Source organism: Phaseolus vulgaris, chromosome 4 (genome assembly GCF_051622355.1).
Source record: "Phaseolus vulgaris cultivar YP4 chromosome 4, ASM5162235v1, whole genome shotgun sequence".
Taxonomy (NCBI): domain Eukaryota; kingdom Viridiplantae; phylum Streptophyta; class Magnoliopsida; order Fabales; family Fabaceae; genus Phaseolus; species Phaseolus vulgaris.
This window is the reverse complement of record NC_143501.1, coordinates 37236004-37256923: the sequence shown is the minus strand read 5'-3', so window position 1 is coordinate 37256923 and position 20920 is coordinate 37236004. Positions and strand designations below refer to the sequence as shown.

General features: G+C 41.7%; 1 protein-coding gene across 1 annotated transcript; it reads left to right on the top strand.

Moving 5' to 3' along the window:
* Positions 1 to 12586: 12586 nt before the first annotated feature.
* On the top strand, positions 12587 to 14224 carry LOC137838680 (uncharacterized). Its single transcript, XM_068647914.2, has 2 exons — positions 12587 to 13228; positions 13682 to 14224. Exons 1-2 carry the CDS (start codon positions 12587 to 12589, stop codon positions 14222 to 14224), a joined length of 1185 nt encoding a protein of 394 aa, XP_068504015.2.
* Positions 14225 to 20920: the final 6696 nt, after the last annotated feature.

The window sequence follows — 20920 nt, the reverse complement described above, 5'->3', positions numbered from 1 at the left end:
AAGTTGTCCAAGTTGGCACGACTTCTGCCACGTCAACTCCTGAAGTCGTGCCAACTTGGCACGACTTTGTCCACGTTTTCTATTCAAGTTTGGCGGCGTTGTTGCCACAATTTGCTTTTGTTTTATTAGCGTAATAGAGGTAGGGTGTCTTCTGCTGCAAGGTTTTGTAGCTTCTTATAGCAAACAGTTCGATCTCTCCTCCTTAGAGGGTGGTCTTGTTGGTCTTGGTTATCTTTAGTGTGGTTTGGTTACTGTAAAAGGGTTGGGATACCCTTTTGTATCCCGTCAATTTAATTTCATTCTTTGCTGATAAAAAAAAAAGTTAGATTCAATTTTACTAATGTTTTAATATGAATTATTATAGACAAATTGAATTATCGGTAGGAATTATTCAGGAATTGATAAAGAAAAAGTAATATATGTGTTGTTTAATATGTCTAGGGATTTAAAAAACAAAAAACAAAAAATGTAGTTGATAATACACATAGATTTACCTAAGAATTTATCTATATCACGTCCAAAAGTAATTACACTCATGTAAATGTGTAAGTAATTAACTACGAATTATTCCTTGAATTTCTTTTTTATTGAAATAAAGTTATGAGTTGATTAAAATCCCTTATAAAAAAATGAGTATAAATTACTTATTGATAATCTAACACACCCACAATAAACTATATTTTCCAACATATATGTAAAGCAACTCATATTTTGTTTCATTGAAGATGTAAGAATAAATAGTACAAGACTTGGTTGCTAAAGTAATTTTTTTTATCGGCTTGTTTCTAGAGTAATAATTTAACAACATAACGTATCAAGATTAAGATCCATTTATGAAGTTAATTAAATTTTTAGTAGTTATCCCATTATGGGTTTATTATGTTTAGTTCTTATATTGTCTTTCAAGTTAACCTTTTAATAATCCTTAAGCAAAAAAATTGACCAGGTTGCTTTCAACCTTTTTCCCCCTTGATATTTTAGTTAATGTCTGTAGGTTTATACGTGGAGGACACGTTACATCATAAAATTTCCTGATATAGCATGCGTGTATATTTTTAGAATAAAGTTTCTATACTCTAATATTAGAAAATAATTATCCTGTAACAGTTTAAAAAAAATATTATAATAAAATAATATTTTTTAGGTGTCAATAGGTAAACCTGATTTCAAGTATCATCACCCATATATGTTTTCAGTTTCTAATTTTTTAATTTGTTGTTTTATTTTTATTTTTATTTTATTTTATTTTTCATGAAATATCATTCTATCATTATTAATCGGTGATGTGACAACTTAAAGCCTTCAATTTGCTCAACCATGTCCTCAACTATAGTCTGACAACAAAATCGTTGACAAATATTACTGGTTCAAGATATCAAGTGGTTTTAAGACATTTTTTTAAAACCAATTATATATATATATATATATATAATTTTCTACTTAAATATAAGTATGATGTTCTGTAAATTTATTTTCTTTATAGCAGATTTAGAATGGTATATTGTTAGTACAGATCAATAATACTTTTGATAGCACAAACTTAATCACCTATTTAGGCGATAGGAGATTTTTAAATAAAAAAAATTAGAATAATTTTGTAATCCTAATTTTAATAGTCTTAATATTTTTTAGATTAGTTTTTGAGGTAGCCGCTTTCTATAATTGGTGTATTTACCATGCCTTTTTTAAAACTCAAACTTAAATAAAATACTAAACTCCATCTAAAAACACTTATATGCTATTATATGCTATTGAAGTGCAACTTGAGACCCATCAAATTCAAACAGGTGGCCATGGAAACTCAAACAGGTGGCCATGGAAACGCAGCATGTTTGAATACCAAAAGTGAAATTAACTGCTTGGGGTTGAGGTTGTTCTTGAAAAGACTGATAGTTGGATTTGGAAGGGTGGAGGTTTTCAGTCTTATACCGTTAGCTCTGCTTACAACCTTATCAGGAAGGATAATGAGGCGGTTTCTTCGCAGGAGCTTAGAAAGTTGTGAAGGAGTAAGGCAATTCCATCTGCAATGGTTTTGGCTTGGAGGGTGTTGGAAAACAAGCTTGCTACCAGGGTCAATCTTAGTAGAAGAGGGGTACAGGTGCGTGTTGTGCGGGAAGGAGGAGGAGTCGAGTAGCCATTTGTTCTTTGGATGTTCGTTTGCTTGGCGAGTTTGGTGTTTATGTTTTAAGTGGCTAGGAATCGTGTTTGTGACTCATATTGATCCAAGGTGCAACTTTGATCAATTTAGATTGAGCTTACCTTCGGAGACGGGCCTGGTTGTTTGGAACGCGATCTGGGTAGGGGTGATTAGTGAGATTTGGAGCCACAGGAATCGTATAATTTTTAATAGAGGAGTGGCACACGAGAAAGAGGTCTTTGCATTGGCACAGGTAAAGGCTTAGTCTTGGGTCTCAACAAATTCCCAGTTAGTTTCGTTCTCTTATTCTAATTGGTGTTTGGCTCCTTTGGAGTGTACGAGGTTAGTTTCTTGAGGTATTTTGCTTGGTTTTGTAAGGGGTAGAAGAGTTGGGTTGGTTTTTGGAAGGCGATAGCTGGAACTGGTTTAGCGTTTTATGTATAAGGGTTGAACCACCCCTGAAGTGGTTCTATTTTATTTATTATTTATTGCCGATAAAAAAAAAATAAAAAAAATAAAAACGCAGCTTTCACCTAGTGGGTCCATTATTTTTAAACTACCAGTGCCACCCACACTTGTAGCACACCAGCAATGTCGTCACCACTTCATTCAATCTTTAAAATAGTTATCATACACACTAATTTATTATTATTATTTTAATAATTTTTAATATGAATTAAATGTCTTTATTATGGACAATATTTAATATTTATTTTTATATCCAACTTGAATAGACTTTACATTATAACTCTCACTTTTTTATTAAGAACTAAAATAAAAAAATATTTTTTTTTTATTTTTTATTTTTAGTAGTAGCTTTCTATCCTATACCATAATTATATATAAATGAAATTTGACCTTTATTTTTTTATTATATCTATAATATATATTATCATTGTTCTTTTTCTTAAATATCAAAATAACATATCATGTCAAAAATTTACTTACAATATATCAGGCCAAAAATGTTTATATAATATATTTTTGAAAACATAAAAGAGTTTTTAAATCTATTTATATGACCTTATAAAATTGATTATTGTATGTTTATCTCTTTGCCTGATGATATGTTCTAAGAAGAATGCAGCTGTTTTTGGCGGTTCTTCTTCGTCTTCAACACGAAACTAGCTATCTTGGTAGACTCGGAATTATATCTTTAGAACAGGTTTACAATGGTTCTGTAATCTCAGATACAATATACGTGTCTGCATTTGGACTTATACGTGTGATCTTTCATTGTTTCAACCATATATATGTATTAGTTTTAATATTAAGTCACTTTGCATATATAGCTCAACTACAACCAGAAACGTGTTCCATTATTACATCGATGTCACACTAATTAATATCAAATTGAATGTAGTATAAGATCTTTTATAATTTATACACACATCCTTTCATTGGTTTTAAAGTCTGAGTTATTCTTGTATGTTACGGATCTTAAGATGTTAATATTTTTAGTCAAAATCAATTTTTAGTAAGTCACTATTATTTAGTCCGGTAATTTTTTAGTTTTCAATTTGGTGACAAAACTAATGAAATCATAGATATTACAATAAAATCGTTAAATATTAATTAATTTAGAAATAAAAATAAATAATTATTATATTAATTTTTTATTAATAAAAAATAATTTAATCTGTGTACAAAAATTTAGGTTCAATACACCTTCCCAAACTAACAGAGACTCTCTTTCAGGTCCATTTGCAAAAACAGGTATAGACAAACCAAATGTTCCTATCTTTCAAACATTTAATACAACAGAAGACTTTAACAAAAGATCCTGCTGCTGTACATTTTCTCAGCCCTATCTTAGTTCCTATCTTTCAAATTACACATCCCACTATATTATTTATTATCCCTATTATTGCCCCATGTATTCTCTTTCATTACATTTTCATCATGCTGCCTTCAAGCTTGCCATTGCTTATTTCACTTATAACTTCCAGAGTCCGCCCAAGATGGTGACATATGCTTGGGAGTTGGCAGTTGCATGGTGTTGCAGACAAATCATAATTGGTGCAGATTCTGGTAGATGGATCTTTGCTTTTCCCATGCATCTAACAACATTTCCATACAAACACACACTTGCATATTATTCTATAAATTAGAAAATTTATTAATAAATAATCTAATTTCTATTATTAATAAAATTTTATAAAATATAAATTAATATCTAATATTAACTATTCAGATTTTAACAACTAACTAATTTAGATTTTAAATTATTTTTAATTAAATTAATAATCAATTTAGATATCAATTTATAAATTATTATTAAAAAGTAAAAATTACTTTAAAAATATTAATAATTTTTTAGTTTATAATATTTAACTTAATTAATATAATGATTATTTTTTTTTCTAAATTAGTTGGAGTTGGGGATTTTGTGTTTTAGGGTTTTGCATGTAACACAAGTTGGTTCTTATGGAGGGTTATAAATAACCTTAGATGTTGTATGAAGAGGTTAATAAGAAAATAATAAGTAGTTCAATCTAAAAGGGTACCTTTGTGTGTGAGTGATCACAGATACCTTTGTGTGTGAGTGATCACATAAGGAAATGTGTATATGATATTAGCTGTGTTGAATGTCAGGGCAGCGCAGTGAGTTCAGAGATGCATGTGCAGTGAGTGAAGCGGTACGGTGAGTGCAAGAAGAGAAGAGAGTAATGTGGAGAATAACTTCAAATATAACAAGGATATTTAATTATTTTTTAGTGAGACTTGAATGAAATAATTGATTTCACTAAACAATTCATTACTAAAAGAATTAATTGAATTTTTATAAATATTACAATATCTCTTTTAATAATAAAAGTACAAAGAAATAAGGTTTACCTTTTTTTTATATAAATTGTTAATAGTATATTTCTAGAAAATACCATTGGAGGCATTAAATCAACTTAACAAAAATTAATAGCTTAAAATGAGAATCATATATTTTTAATCTGTAATAAATAAATAAATAAAATAAGATATTTTAGGAGTGTTTTAACTCTTATACAGACATCTTATGAATGTCTCAACCCTTATACAAAAATGACTATGGTCAACCTGTTCAACACCTGATCTATATACAATCTCTAAGCTTTACTAACCACCGAACCAATCCTCAATAAAGAAAAGGAATGGTAGATCACATCAATAGAAAACATCAACTACTTCCTTATAACTAATCCTTAAACAAAAGAGGGAAAAACACAATACAACCAAAACATCCCTTAATACCACTAAAAGCCCACAAACAAATTACAAATAAAAAACCCTCACCCACAAAAATCCATTCACGCTTGAATCCGTTTTCTTCCGGCCTAAAAACCTTACCTGCTTGGTTCAAGCCTCAACATCTATCTACCATAAGAACCTGCACAAAAATCCAATAGTCCTAGACATATAAAAATTAAAACATTTTGCACAACATTTTTTCAAATACTTCATACAATACATGACACCAATCTAAACATATGAAAGTAAAAATTTGAAATCAAATAAAATGAAAGCAGTGAAAATGACTAAGACCTAAATAGACATAAACATGTTCCTAGATTCTAACAACATGAAATAAGAATAATTTGAAAGTAAGAAACAAACATTAATGCAAAAACGATTCATTAAGTATGTTATTTATTGCTTTTTAAGTTTGTTTAATAGTTTGATATGGATGACGATTATGTATATTTAGGTCAGACCAAATTTTTTACGTGAATTTTTTATTTTATATTGGATTGGAATATTATTCAACACAAAATTATAATTAAAAAAATCTAACATTTACGTCAGACCATATAATGTCAGACATAAATTTAGGTCACAATGTGAAGGTACAAATGGCTTTAGAAAGAGGATTGAATGGAGTCTTAAGATTCTATTATAAAAAAAAAAACAAGAGATCATCTAGATAGATCATTTATCTACGGATGTTATTTTTTGTTTATAATTATGAACTAAACTGCAGCAGGTGGAACTCAAAGTCAAGTCCCTTAAAGAATGTTCATAGAAACTTTATCTATTACACTAATCAATAATAATATAATTATGAATAATTATATTATTATTATACTTATGAATAAGATTATCAATATTAATATAATTGATCCGGTCGGTCACATTTTAGGGTGACGTTAGCGACCGATGTCCACGTGGGCCGTTCTTAGTGGGACACGTGGGCCAGGGAAGCTGATACATCTTGAAGAGAGCGATCAGAGGGAATGCACGATCAGCGACCAGGTGAGCCACGAGGCTGATCGGTCGTTATGTCACACGCAGTTATGCTGGGATCGAGAGGGAATTCTCGGTGAGAGCGCTGCAGCCGAGCCTTGTGTGGCATGGCGTCGGGAGTCAGAGGAGCCATACGCCCTTCGGTATCGTGCACAAGAGCGGTCTGAGGAAGTTGGCGGTCGTGGGCAGAAGGGGTGATCGTTCACGCGACAGGGAACACCTGCTATGCGCGCTGATCCAAGTCGCATCTAGTACCTACATTGAGGTTGCCCGAGACACCCAACATATGGAACACGCTAAGTTACTTCGTACGCGAGTAACCTAGGGGTGTGTCAAGGTATATAAGGGGGTTCCATGTTCATTTCTAGGTACGCTTTTCATACGGATAAGTGGCTAGTTTTCGCACAGAGAGAAGAGAGAGAATTCGCAGAGAACACGGTCCTTACAGATATCACAGAATGAACTACTCTTTGGTGGTTTTGTTCGCTGACTTACAGAAGGCAGAGTTAGACGTTGCGGAGCCTTCAAAGGACAGGTCACCGGCAAGATCATTTGGCGCCCACCGTGGGGCCGTGTGAATTTGTGATCCCATCCACTGTGCTGTTAGATTTCTTTCGTTTTTGAGACTCTTTGCTGAAAGAATGAGGAAGACAAGGCAATCTTCACCTGCGCCATCAGCTGAGGAAGGAGCTGTAACAATGGCGCAAGTCTTGGAGATGATGCGAGGGCTACAAGATGACATGGCGGCGTCAAGAATGGCGCAAGAAAGGATGCAAGCGGACTTGGCTGCATCACAAGGCCGGAATGACGATTTGAACCGGGTTAAAGAGGAGCTGCGCAAGTCTTTACGGGCGCAGAGGGAGGGGATGGCGGAGGAAGGGGTGGCGCCGCCACCATCTCCCCCCAAGACCTTCCCCATGCCATTTTCGTCTGAAATCATGGGTGCAGTGGTACCACCAGGCTTGGTGGGGGTGAAGGCCTCTTTTACAGGGGTGGAGGACCCTGAGGCGCACCTGACGGCGTTTCATACCCAGATGATGCTCTCTGGAGGCTCGGACGCCGTATACTGCAAACTGTTCATGAGCACCCTCAGCGGGATTGCGATGGAGTGGTTCGTAAGCTTGCCAGAGGGCCACATCACTTCGTTTCAACAATTCTCGAAGCTGTTCATGGAGCAGTATATTGTCAACCAGGCACCCCCTGTGGTGTCGTACGATCTCTTTGACGTACGCCAGAACCAAGGTGAGTCCCTCCGGGACTACCTTTGCCGTTTTGGAGCTCAGGTGGTAAGGCTACCAGCAAGGACGAGGACATGCTGGTACATGCGTTCAAGAAAGGGATTCTTGCGGGGCCCTTTAGTGAATCCCTGATCAGGAATCGCCCCAGCACGTTCGCGGAGGTTAGGCGTCGTGCTGTGGCGCACATCATAGCAGAAACAACAGTTTCTGAGAAACGGGAAAGCGCGATCCCTAATAAGTCGCGCGCAGGACCCAGCAGGACTCAGCAGCCGATGAGGGTGCATGAGGCCAAGGAGGGAAAGAGGGCTCAGGGAAAACCTCGCCCTTATGAGCCTCAAAGGGACCAGAATGAAGGGCGCGCAAGGGAGAGCAATGCGCCCCCCAGGTTTGATTTCGTGGTGGAGCTGGCGGAACTGATCGCAAATTCCAGCCATAGCCGCAAGGCTGCGAGCACCAGAGAAGACTGACAAGGTGCTGGGACGAAAGAAAGACGTGTGGTGTGAGTTTCATAAAGCTTATGGCCATCCCCTCCGCACGTGTTTGGCGTTGGGACACCAACTCGCGGAGTTGGTGAAAAGCGGTTTTCTAAACGATTACTTGCGGGAGCCACAAGGTGATCAGGCATCGGGGGCCCCAGTGGGGGACCCACAGCACGAGGTACCGGTGCACGGTGAAGTGCACACGATCTCGGGAGGATTCTCTGGGGGAGGATGCACGGCCTCTCAGAGAAAGAAGTACGCGCGGTCGGTGATGGTAGTCGACTCGGCGGAGGAGGATCACTCCCCCGACGTTGACATCGTCTTTACCAGAGCCGATCTCCGGGACGTTGTGCCTCACGACAACGACCCAATAGTCATTTCCCTCGTCACGGCGGGGAGGAAGGTGCACAGGGTCCTCGTGGACCAGGGAAGCTCGGCAGACGTGATGTTCTAGCCAACTTTCAGCAAGCTACAGTTGTCCCCTGACCATCTGAAGCCATACCCGGGATGTTTGTATGGTTTCGCAGGGGACCAGGTAGAGGTGCGGGGCTATGTGGAGCTGAGGACCACATTCACGGATGGTGCCGCAGCCCGCACCGAGAAGATCAAATATTTGGTGGTCAATGCCCCGTCCGCCTACAACATACTGTTGGGAAGACCAACACTCAACAAATTGGGGGTTGTACCCTCAACGAGGCATATGAAGCTGAAGATCCCTTCGATGGAAGGGGTAGTCATTACCATAAAATCAGACCAAAAAGAAGCTCGCCGCTGCTACGAAAACAGTCTCAAGCAGCGGAGAGGCGTGTGCCATGTTACCACGACGCCGCCACCAGGGTCGGACGAAGGACGAACGGAAGTCGCGACGTTGGTGAGAGGCACGAGCGGTGATGTGGAGATGGAGGAAGCAGGGCTCGGGGGCACGGGAAGTGCCCAGGATGAAGCTGACGGAGGGAGAGAGGTCGCGCCTCGCGAGTCAAGGATTGCGAGGGCGGTCATCGCCAGCGAAAGAAGGCCCCACCCGACCGAGGGGTGGGTGGAGACGGAAATCAGGGGGAAAAGGTTCAAGCTGGGAGGACCGCTCGACGAGGGCACGCGACGGCAGATCTCCGGGGTCATCGAGAAGAACTTAGGTGCGTTTGCATGGTCAGCCTCGGACATGCCGGGTATTGACCCAGACTTCCTATGCCACCGCCTTGCGATGGACCCTCAGGTCCGGCCGATGCGCCAAAGGAGGAGGAAGTTCAATGAGGAAAAGAGACAGGTGATCCACGACGAAACCCACAAACTCTTGGCTGCGGGACATATTAGAGAAATCCAGTACCCGGAATGGCTGGCCAATGTGGTGCTGGTGAAGAAATCAAGTGGCAAATGGAGAATGTGCGTGGATTTCACCGACCTCAACAAAGCATGCCCCAAAGACTCCTATCCCCTACCTAGCATCGACGCCCTGGTGGATAGTGCGTCAGGGTGTCAGCTTATGAGTTTCTTGGATGCTTTCTCGGGTTACAACCAGATCAGGATGCACCCGATGGACGAGTGCAAGACCGCGTTCATGACCGAGCGGTCCTGTTACTGTTACAAGGTAATGCCGTTCGGGTTGAAGAACGCGGGGGCAACCTATCAGAGATTGCTGGATAGGGTTCTCTCGCCGATGCTGGGTCGGAATGTGCAGGCTTATGTTGACGATATGGTGGTCACCTCACGAGGGAAGGAGCAGCATGTCGCTGATCTGGAGGAGCTTTTCGCAACAATCGCCAAATACGGTTTGAAGCTCAACCCGGAGAAATGTATTTTCGGTGTGGAGGAAAAAAAATTTATGGGTTTCCTCTTAACAGAGCGAGGGATTGAGGCGAATCCCGAGAAGTGTGCGGCGATCATGGCAATGAGGAGCCCAGCGTCGGTGAAAGAGGTGCAACAACTCACCGGCCGGCTGGCGGCATTGTCGCGATTCATGTCCGCTGGAGGGGAAAAGGGCCATCCTTACTTCTAATGTCTCAAGCGGAACAGCAGGTTCGTTTGGACCGAGGAGTGTGAGGAGGCGTTTGTTGGGTTTAATAGTGCCAAAGTTCAAGAGGGGGGGTGAATTGACCTTTTAAAACTTTCTCGCAGAAACAGTGTTTAACACAGTTTTACAGAAAATAAATCGATTTATGTGAAAATGAACAGATTTATTTCAGCACTGTTTTTTTGTTTAAAACGCTTTTAATTCAGCAAGATTAACCACAAGATTATGCAGTGAGAATTTCCAGCAGCACACACACAATTATCAGATTTGTAAAACAGTGAAACACAAAACAGCAAGCCTCAATTTCAAGCAAGTGATTAAGGTTCAATTGATAGCATGCTAATTAATTGAGTGACCTTTGCAAACAAGCTGTTCCAGTGGCTTTTAACAGACTATGAGTGTTCTTCTTGATGTCAAGCAATTTTCCAGAAATTAAGAACAATGAATCACAGAACAGCAAGCTTCAACTTTAAGCAATTTGTTTAAGGTTCAATTAATAGCATTTACAGTTTCTTGAGCAGACTATCACAGTCAATCTGTTCCAGTGGCTTTTAGCAGATTTTATATGTTCTTATCAGATTAAAACAGCTTTTTCAGAAATCAAGAACAGTATGCACAGTGCCCAGAAAGAACCGATTTATTTTCAATTGAACAGATTTATTTCTTTGCTGTTTTATCAATTATGCAGAAACGAAATTGCAGAGAGTGAGAGAGAATGAACACAAGCAGTTATACTGGTTCACTCAACCTGAGCTACATCCAGTCTTCACCAACAACAGGTGGAAATCACTAAAACACAGTACAATCAAGTACACTTCCCACTGTTCTTGAAACCTACAAGAACTTAGGTACTCTTGCTGAAAAAACCTATTTCAGCACTCACACACACACATCCACTCTCCAAGAACACCTATCAAGAAGAGGATTCAACCAAACTATTACAAGTAATAAGAAGTGAAACGACTACACCTGATTGAGGTAACAAAGATCAGCCTTAAACCAGTAGGCAAGATTGCTAGAACAGTAGCTGCACCTCACACCAAGCTTTTGGAACCAAACCAAGAACAAACACTTTTTGATTTTCGAAATCTTTTAAGAACAAATGCTAATCCTTTGTAAACCTTTGATTCTCTGCTGTAAAACTCGTTTTTGCAAATGTATGAACTGTTGAATTGATATTGAACACAGAAAACAAGTTTGCCTTTTATAGAGAACCAACTTATAACAGATATTTAAAAAACAGTTAAAGCTGTTATAAAATGAACAGATTGAAAATAAAATGAACAGATTTATTTTCAAAAAGCAGTTAGAGAATCTGTTAAGAGAGGTGACTTAGTCAACCATTCTGGTGCAGAGATAAAACTGAAAACGTTTAAGCTTGTCATGGCACCAGAGAGAAAAAGAATCTATTCATTTACAGATGAACAGACTTATTTTTTCAAAACGAAAACAGAGAAAGTTTAACTAGTTAAAACTCAGTCGTTTTGAAAGGTAGAAGACTTAGTCAAAATACCTGATGCACAAAATCTAATTTTCACAAGACATAGCCAAGGCATCAGTGTAAAAATGAATCTGTTTATTTAGAAAAGAACAGATTTATTTTTCTGCAGTAAACGTGCTTTTTGTAAAACATGTGAAAAACAGTTTAGGAAAACTTATGCTTGTTCTTATCACATGGTCAGTGGTTATGAGGTGAGTTACTCAGCAAAAAGCCCACTCTTAGACAACCTCTAAGCACTAACAAAGATACACTTAAAGCAAAGCAAAATGTACATATAAGTCTACATCAAACACAGCATATAAGCCATCATCAAACACAATCTTGAAGGGGCAGCAACCATCTTCAACAGCGTTCGTTAAGCTGAAAGCGTATCTGGCTAGCCCGCCGGTGCTGTGCAAGCCACAGACGGGCACCCCTCTCCGTTTGTACTTTGCTGTAACGGAGAGGGCGGTCAGTTCAGTTCTGGTCCAGGAGCAGGACCAGGTCCAGAGACCTATTTATTTTGTGAGCAAGGTGCTGCAAGGCCCTGAGGTAAGGTACCAGGCTCTGGAGAAGGCAGCCCTGGCAGTGGTGTTCTCAGGGAGAAGGCTGCGTCACTACTTCCACAGCTTCACGGTGGTGGTGATGACTGATCTGCCAATCCAGAAGGTGCTGAAAAAGCCCGATGTGGCGGGAAGGATGGTGAAGTGGGCTGTAGAATTATCCGAGTTTGACATCCGATACGAACCCCGAGGACCGATCAAGGGGCAGGTGTTTGCGGACTTCGTCGTTGAATTGTCATCGGGCGCTGCATCGCCAGAGGGATTGGTCTTCCAATGGGTCTTATCGGTGGACGGATCCTCAAACCAGCAGGGGAGTGGCGCGGGGGTCATTCTGGAAGGCCCGAACGGGGTGCTGATCGAGCAGTCCCTGCGTTTCGCCTTCAAAGCCAGCAACAACCAGGCGGAGTACGAGGCCCTGATCGCCGGGATGTTGCTCGCAAGGGAGATGGGTGCGAGAAGGTTAATGGCCAAAACCGATTCCCTGTTGGTCACTGGGCAGGTAACGGGAGAGTTCCAGGCCAAAGACCCGCAGATGGCTGTGTACCTCGAGTACGTGCGCACCCGTGAGGCATCCTTTACGGCGTTTGAGTTGATTCACGTGCCGAGAGAACAAAATGCCAGAGCTGACTTGCTCGCCAAGCTAGCCAGCTCGGGCAAGGGGGGAAGGCAGAGGACCGTCATCCAGGAGACGTTAAAGGTGCCTCGCGCGTTCGTAACAGACAACCAGGTGTTGCAAGTGTGCAGATCAAGGGAGCGTATAGCGATCAGTCATCGGTCCCTCACTCAAGAAACCTTAAGAGCACCGAGGGTGAGGGCGCGACCGATGGCATCCAATGAGGTGATGGAAGTTGACGCCGCTGGAAGGGTTGACACGTGGATAACACCATACCAGCGGTATTTGGCAGATGGGGTGCTTCCGCCGGAGCCGGCAGAGGCAAAAAGGATAAAGAAGAGCTCAAGCAAATTCACCCTCATCGATGGGGATCTCTTCAAGTTTGGGTTCACCCATCCGGTGTTAGTGTGTGTGCACGGAGAGCAGTGCACGAGGCTTATGTCGGAGCTCCACGAGGGAATATGTGGGAGCCACGTCGGTGGTCGCGCCCTGGTAGGTAGAGTCCTTCGTGCAGGGTATTATTGGCCAACGCTGAGGGAAGATTGCGTGGGCTACGCCCAGCGATGCAAGCAATGCCAGCAACATGCAGATTGGCACAAGGCGCCTCCCGAAGAGCTGAGGTCGATTCACAGCCCATGGTCGTTCCACACGTGGGGAATCGACATCTTGGGGCCTTTTCCCCTGGCGATCAGGCAGATGAAGTTTCTGATCGTTGCCATCGAATATTTCACGAAGTGGGTGGAGGCAGAGCCGGTAGCGTAGATCACCGCTCACAAGGTTCAACAGTTTGTGTGGAAAAACGTTGTGTGCCGTTTTGGGGTGCCCAAGCGCCTGGTCTCCGACAATGGCACCCAATTTACAAGTCACCAGCTGAGGAGCCTATGCGAGGAGGTGGGAATACAGCAGGTGTTCGCCTCGGTAGAACATCCTCAAACAAACGGGCAGGTGGAATCGGCCAACCGAGTGCTGCTCAGAGGGCTGAAGAGAAGGGTGGAAAAGGCCAAAGGAACGTGGGCGGAAGAAGTTCCCCAGATCGTATGGGCCTACCACACCACTCCGCAATCTAGCACCCATGAGACACCCTTCAGTTTGGTCTATGGGTCAGACGCTATGATTCCCGTGGAGATACAAGAAAACTCACCAAGATTTCTGGGCTTCGTGGCTAAGAAGTCCAATGAGGAAAGAAAGGTGAACTTAGACCTCTTGGACGAAGTGCGAGAAGAAGCCAGGGTCAGTGCTGAAGCTGTAAGGAGAAGGGTGGAACGAAGGCACAATTCCAAGGTGAGGCTGAGGCAGTTCCAGGAAGGAAATCTGGTGATGAGGAAAGCACATCAGCACGAGATAGGAAATAAGCTGTCCCCCAAGTGGACAGGCCCGTTCAGAGTGGTGGAGACGCTGGAGAATGGCGCTTATCAGCTGGAGGCCCTGGATGGAGGGGCGATCCCCAGGACATGGAACGCCACGCACCTGAAGCTCTATTTTAGCTGAAATTGTAAAGTAGTTGTGCTCCCGCACTAGTATAAACAATTTGAACAGTTCAGGGGGCATTCTTTTTCCCAAGAGAGGGTTTTAATGAGGCCACCAAATAGAAAAGAAGTTATCACCAAGAGTTTGCATAGTTCAAAGTTAAAATTTCCCCCCCCTTGCCCCAGGCGCGAGTGCGGGTGGTCGGTTAGGCCTCCCTCGCCCCAGGCGCGAGTGTGGCAACCGGTTTAAAGTCCTCCTCACCCCAGGCGTGAGTCCAGGCGGCTAAGGTTCGAAATGCCAGGGGTGCTAGTAAGTCCAAGAAGGGAAGGGAAGGATTTCGAGAAACACCCTTACCCAGGTGGCATAGCATAAATATTGGCACAGTAGAGCTCTTAGTTAAACCCTTTCTCGCCCCAAGAGTGAGAAGGTAGAGGTACGGCCTGAAGTGCCAAAGTTCGATGACCTTGGGGCAGGCAAGAGGGGTTGTCGCGAAACACTCTTCCCCCCGATATCAAGGCATCATCTTACACCGATTGGTGTTAGAGTCCTCTATGCATTTAGCACTAGAGCGGCAGAATAACCTAGAAAGAAATGGGACGGAGGCACGATGACCGATGAGGAGGTGGTTGCAAGGGTTCAAACCTGATCGATCATCGGCGATCGAAGTCATCAAAGGTCACTCGGGTGATTGAAGTTAGAGGTAAAAGGGGTTCGAACGCAGTTAAGGTTTGGTATCGAGCTCGTTTGTGTTAAAAAGTTAATCGCGCAAAACAAGGAATAAAAGCGAAGAAGTGCACAATCAAACAAGCAATGGCAGGAAAAGAAAATTCAGCATATACAGTCGAAGTTTACACAAGTGTTTATAAGCAAATAATAAGGGCCACATTAAGGGCAATCAAGGGCGGACAATCTTGCCATCCACCACCTCGAAATTTATGGATAGTTGGGAGCGATCTACCTCTGGGAAGGCGCACTTGAGTTGCTCGATAGCAAAGTCAAAGCCTTCAGTAAAGGTATCGGCCGCCTCCTCCCATAGTTTGGCCTTCTCAGATTCAAACCCAGCTTTGTCGGCCTCGAGCACGGCCTTCTCGGTGGTCAAGGTGGCAATGGTTGACTCGGCATCTTGTTTCTGATCGCTCGTGGCGAGGGCCTCCGTCAGGTTTGCGTTTTGTTGACGCATGTAAGTGGTCTCAGCCTTGAGTTGGACGGCCTTACCCGTCGTCTCCATCAGCTGGGAGTCGAGAGTGGCGACGGCGTCCCCCATTAGCATCTCAGTTTTGATAGTTTCTTGTATTTGTTGGACGCGCGCCATTTGGGTCTCCTCCAACATCTTTTTCAGCATGCTGTTGGTGTCTTGCAAAGCCTCATAGTCACTTTGCAGCGACTCCTGTTGGCCAAGCAGTTCCTTCACCCTACCCTCTAGCTTCTCGAGGCGGCGATGCCGCGTGGAAAATTCCAGCGAAAGCACCATCTGACGGGCCAGATGAAGGTCCAACTCACTGGAGCTCCACTTGATCAGCTCTTGGTTTTGCAGCAGCTGCTTGGTCAGGCGGAGAACCTTGGGAAGTCCCTCGGCGCTGGGGCCCGTCACTCGGAAGGAGCTCTCTCCACCACCCTCAGTGGTGGTGGCGGAGTCTTGGGGGCGCGGTGATGGCAGAGGGTGAGGGGTCTCCTCTGAACGCACGATCCCACTCCCAGCTGCTTGGGTAGGTGGGGGTGACTTTGCTGGGGGTGGGGAGGAAAGGGGGGCTGGTGATGGTGGGCGCTCGGGGGATGCATGAGCCTGAGGAAGCGGGCTGGCATCGCCTTCAGGGCCCTCGGTTCCTTTCCTTTTCCGTTGGACTAAAGGGGACCCGGAGCTCTCCTCCTCAACGGTTATGACGGTAGTAGGGGCCTTCACCAACCGTCTCCTCTTCTTGTCACCCCTAGTTTCACGCCCTTCAGCTGGCGCGACCGAGATGGGGGAAGCGCGAAGAGGCTCGGCGGTCGCCTCCACTTCGGTAGGGGCCCCAGCAGCCTGTCGGCTCCTGGCTAGGGCAAGCAGCCTTTGCCGCCTCTCTTTGTCAGAAGTCATGTCTGCATCAGTTCAACGCGGCGAAGGGTTAGCATACCAAGTTCAAAGAAACAATTCAAAGCATAGAAAAGCAGTTAGCAAGTATGTGCATGAGGGGCAGGTAGATGAGGAAAAGAGAAAACAAACCGATGTATCTTTCGAGCTTTTCAGCGTCGAACTCATGCGTGATTATGGTGGACGAACCAAATTTGGCGCCCAAGCCAGAGAGGAGGCCACAAAGCTCGCGCTCGTATGGCGCCATGGTCTCCAAGCCTCTGGGCTTCCTAAACTCCACCTTAGGAACCCAGTAGAGGGGAAAGCCCTCGAGAAGGGAGGGGCTGCGTCGGTTGGAAGTGATCATGTAGAACCTGCCTTTCCAGTCCTTGAAAGACTGCTGGTACAGACCCAGGATCACCCTCCCTGTCACACCGTTTAGGTTAACCCACGACCTATCACCTGGGTTCTTAGCCTCGAAGAAGTAGAGGAAGACGTCGGATGATGGAGGGTGCCCGAAATGGTTGCACAGGATTTTGAACGCGCGGATGAAGCCCCACGCGTTCGGATGAAGTTGGCAAGGAGCAACGTTTAGCTCAGTAAGGAGCTCCTTCACAAAGAAGGTGAAGGGTAGGCGGAGGCGCAACCTCTTAAAGATCACCGAGTAGATGAATGTGAAAGGCACCCCATTGGTGGCCCTATCATCTACGCAGATAGGCATGCCTGGGGGGGAATGCGCATGCCCAGGTTCCGGTCGTCTTCTCTATCGATAGCGCGTGACGACTCGTCATCAGCACCCTTCAGCAGGGTGGCGAGATGATCGGTTGGGAGTTGGCTGGACGTTTCGGCGAGTAGGTGGAGGGGAGCCCACTTATACGCTTGCGCGTAGTCCTCTGGAGCGAGCGTCGCCTGGGGCTTTGTGTCCGCCGAGGGAGTGGCACTCGTGGAAAGCGATGAAGGTGCACTGGTGGAAGGCTGTGCACCCGAAGACGAGGTAAGGCGCGCGGTATTTTTGGTGCGAGCCATTGTCTGTAACTACAATGGAGAAGGGAAAAGGTAAGGAATCAGTAAAAACAAGAGGAAGACGAATGGAGCAAACGCTATGGTTCGAAGGAGGTAGAGGAATGAAAACGACGAAGGGGAAGAAGAAGTGAAACGCAGAAAAACCAGAAGAAGCCTTGGTACAGTGCGGGAAAGGGAAAAACGACCCATGATGTATGCACAACGCAGTTTTTGAGCAATGCAATCGGTAAAAGCTATTTAAATATGCCATAGAGGGAGAAAGGGGGTACCTTTTCGTGATCGCGAACGGTTCCTGGTACCCTGGGAATGGAGAAGATGAATCGCAGTGGGAGGGTTCGAGAGTTGCAGAAAAGCGTGTTGGAGAAGATAATGGAACAGTGGAGGCGCGTAAGTTTTGAATAAGGGAAATGCAAACGATGTTTCACGCTAGCCGTTGATGCGCACACGTGTCACAAGATTAAGTAAGGAGAGCGTAATGTCACTTAAAGCGCAATATGTGATGTGGCACGTGATGTGGCGTCACTTGCCACGTGGCCACCGAGAACGAGCACTTAGTCTCTTCGCTGAGAACGAGTACGCAGCTCGAGACTGGGGGGCTTGTGATCCGGTCGGTCACATTTTAGGGTGACGTCAGCGACCGATGTCCACGTGGGCCGTTCTTAGTGGGACACGTGGGCCAGGGAAGCTGATACATCTTGAAGAGAGCGATCAGAGGGAATGCACGATCAGCGACCAGGTGAGCCACGAGGATGATCGGTCGTTATGTCACACGCAGTTATGCTGGGATCGAGAGGGAATTCTCGGTGAGAGCGCTGCAGCCGAGCCTTGTGTGGCATGGCGTCGGGAGTCAGAGGAGCCATATGCCCTTCGGTACCGTGCACAAGAGTGGTCTGAGGAAGTTGGCGATCGTGGCGTGCGTGGGCAGAAGGGGTGATCGTTCACGCGACAGGGAACACCTGGTATGCGCGCTGATCCAAGTCGCACCTGGTACCTACATTGAGGTTGCCCGAGACACCCAACATATGGAACACGCTAAGTTACTTCGTACGCGAGTAACCTAGGGGTGTGTCAAGGTATATAAGGGGGTTCCATGTTCATTTCTAGGTACGCTTTTCATACGGATAAGTGGCTAGTTTTCGCACAGAGAGAAGAGAGAGAATTCGCAGAGAACACGGTCCTTACAGATATCACAGAGTGAACTACTCTTTGGTGGTTTTGTTCGCTGACTTACAAAAGGCAGAGTTAGACGTTGCGGAGCCTTCAAAGGACAAGTCACCGGCAAAATCAATAATTAATAAAATAAAATTATTAATATTATAAAATATTATGAAATACTATTAAATATTATTAACATTATTAAATATTATTAATATTATTATTAATGTTATTAAATATTATTAATATTATTTAATAATATTAATGTTATTTAATATTATTAATATTATTCAATATTATTAATATTATTCAATATTATTCAATATTATTAATATTATTCAATATTATTAATATTATTCAATATTATTAATATTATTCAATATTATTAATATTATTCAATATTATTAATATTATTCAATATTATTAATATTATTCAATATTATTAATATTATTCAATATTATTAATATTATTCAATATTATTAATATTATTCAATATTATTAATATTATTCAATATTATTAATATTATTCAATATTATTAATATTATTCAATATTATTAATATTATTCAATATTATTAATATTATTCAATATTATTAATATTATTCAATATTATTAATATTATTCAATATTATTAATATTATTCAATATTATTAATATTATTCAATATTATTAATATTATTCATATTATTAAATACTATTAATATTTTTAAATATTATAAATAGTTTAATATTATTAATATTATAAATAATGTTAATTTTATATATATTTGTATTAATAGTATTTATATTATTAATGTTATTATTACTAATATTATTAATTTTGTTATATTACTAATATTATTAATACTATTATTATTATTAATATGGTTATTTTTATTTATGAATATTAATTATGATTTTATAATTCTTCATATTATATTAATATTTTTAATATTGTGCATATAATTATTATGACAATAGTTGTTAGGTAATGAAAATCCGTGGGTGATAGTTCGTAGGTAGATTTTTTGACCATGATGGGATTATTTTATTTATTTTTTTACCAAAATGGGTCTGTTTAAAAAAAATTACAAATTTAGGCAAGTTGTGCCAATTCGGCACGACTTCATATGCAGAAGTCGTCCCAATTAGGCACAACTTCTGCCATGTCATACTAAAGTTGTGCCAACTTGGCACGACTTCTGCCCTATCATATTGAAGTCGAGCCAACTTGGCACGACTTCTGCCCTGTCATACTGAAGTCGTGCCAACTTGACACGACTTCTGTCACGTCATAATTTTTTTTTTAATTTTATTGTTTATATATTGGGTAGTAAGTTATGTAATGTTAAAAATTAATTTGATACATAATTTTCTAAGAATGTTAGTTTTAAGGAACAAAAAATTGGATAATTGTGTATGGATCATGTTTGAATTGAATGAATAAATACATAGATAAAGAAAATGAATGTTCTAAGAGTGTTATGAATGAATAAATACATAGATAAAGAAAATGAGGAAATTAATAATCAAACTTGAATTGAATTTTATTATTAAGCTTGTATATGCGGACAATTATGACGTGGCAGAAGTCGTGCCAAGTTGGCACGACTTCAGTATGACGAGGCAGAAGTCGTGCCAAGTTGGCACGACTTCAGTATGACAGGGCAGAAGTCGTGCCAAGTTGGCACGACTTTAGTATGACATGGCAGAAGTCGTGCCTAATTGGGACGACTTCTGCATATGAAGTCGTACCAAATTGGCACGACTTGCCTAAATTTGTAATCGTTTTTAAACGGACCCCATTTTGGTAAAAACAAAAAAAATAACCCCATCATGGTAAAAAAGCCTCGTAGGTAATAGAGATTCGTGGGTAATAGTTGGTAGATAATAGAGATCCGTAGGTAAATGTTGGTAGGTAATAAGATCCGTGGGTAATAGTTGGTAGGTAATGCTAAATTTACCTACGGATTCAAAATCTGTGGGTAATGTCCGTAGGTAATGCTGTTCATAGGTAATATCCGTAGATAATGCTGAATTTACCTACGGACTGAGATCCGTGGGTAAAAATTCGTAGATAATACTAATTTTTTTTGTAGTGAATAAAATCTCAGTAGGTAGACACTCTGAACAACAAATAGAAATTTGTATCTTGTATACTTATATTATTACTTGATTGTTCTTGTTTTTATCTTTGTCTTGGAGTCCGTGATATAGCTTCTTGAATTTGAACGTCAGAGCTTGAAACTGCAAGAATTCCTATTAAGAAATAAATCATTATACCATTGGCAATAAAGACATTTTTAAATTCTAAATAATATAATTGTCAATGAAAATCATTTATAGAATTTATATATTCCTAGAAAATCACTTGGTCATTGTGCTTTCAATTGATTAATTACCTTATATAAATATCTGGTATGATAAATCGTGTAATGTGTAAATGTTGTTGGTGTTATCTAGTTCGATAGACTTTCTAATGTGTAACATGTTATAAACACTATCTGGTTTG

Excerpts from the sequence above, each read along its gene's own strand:
- LOC137838680 (XM_068647914.2), top strand. The coding sequence starts at position 12,587 with ATGGCCAAAACCGATTCCCTGTTGGTCACTGGGCAGGTAACGGGAGAG. Across the intron at positions 13,229-13,681 it reads ACGTCGGTGGTCGCGCCCTG|GTGGAATCGGCCAACCGAGT; the intron begins GTAGGTAGAGTC and ends ACAAACGGGCAG.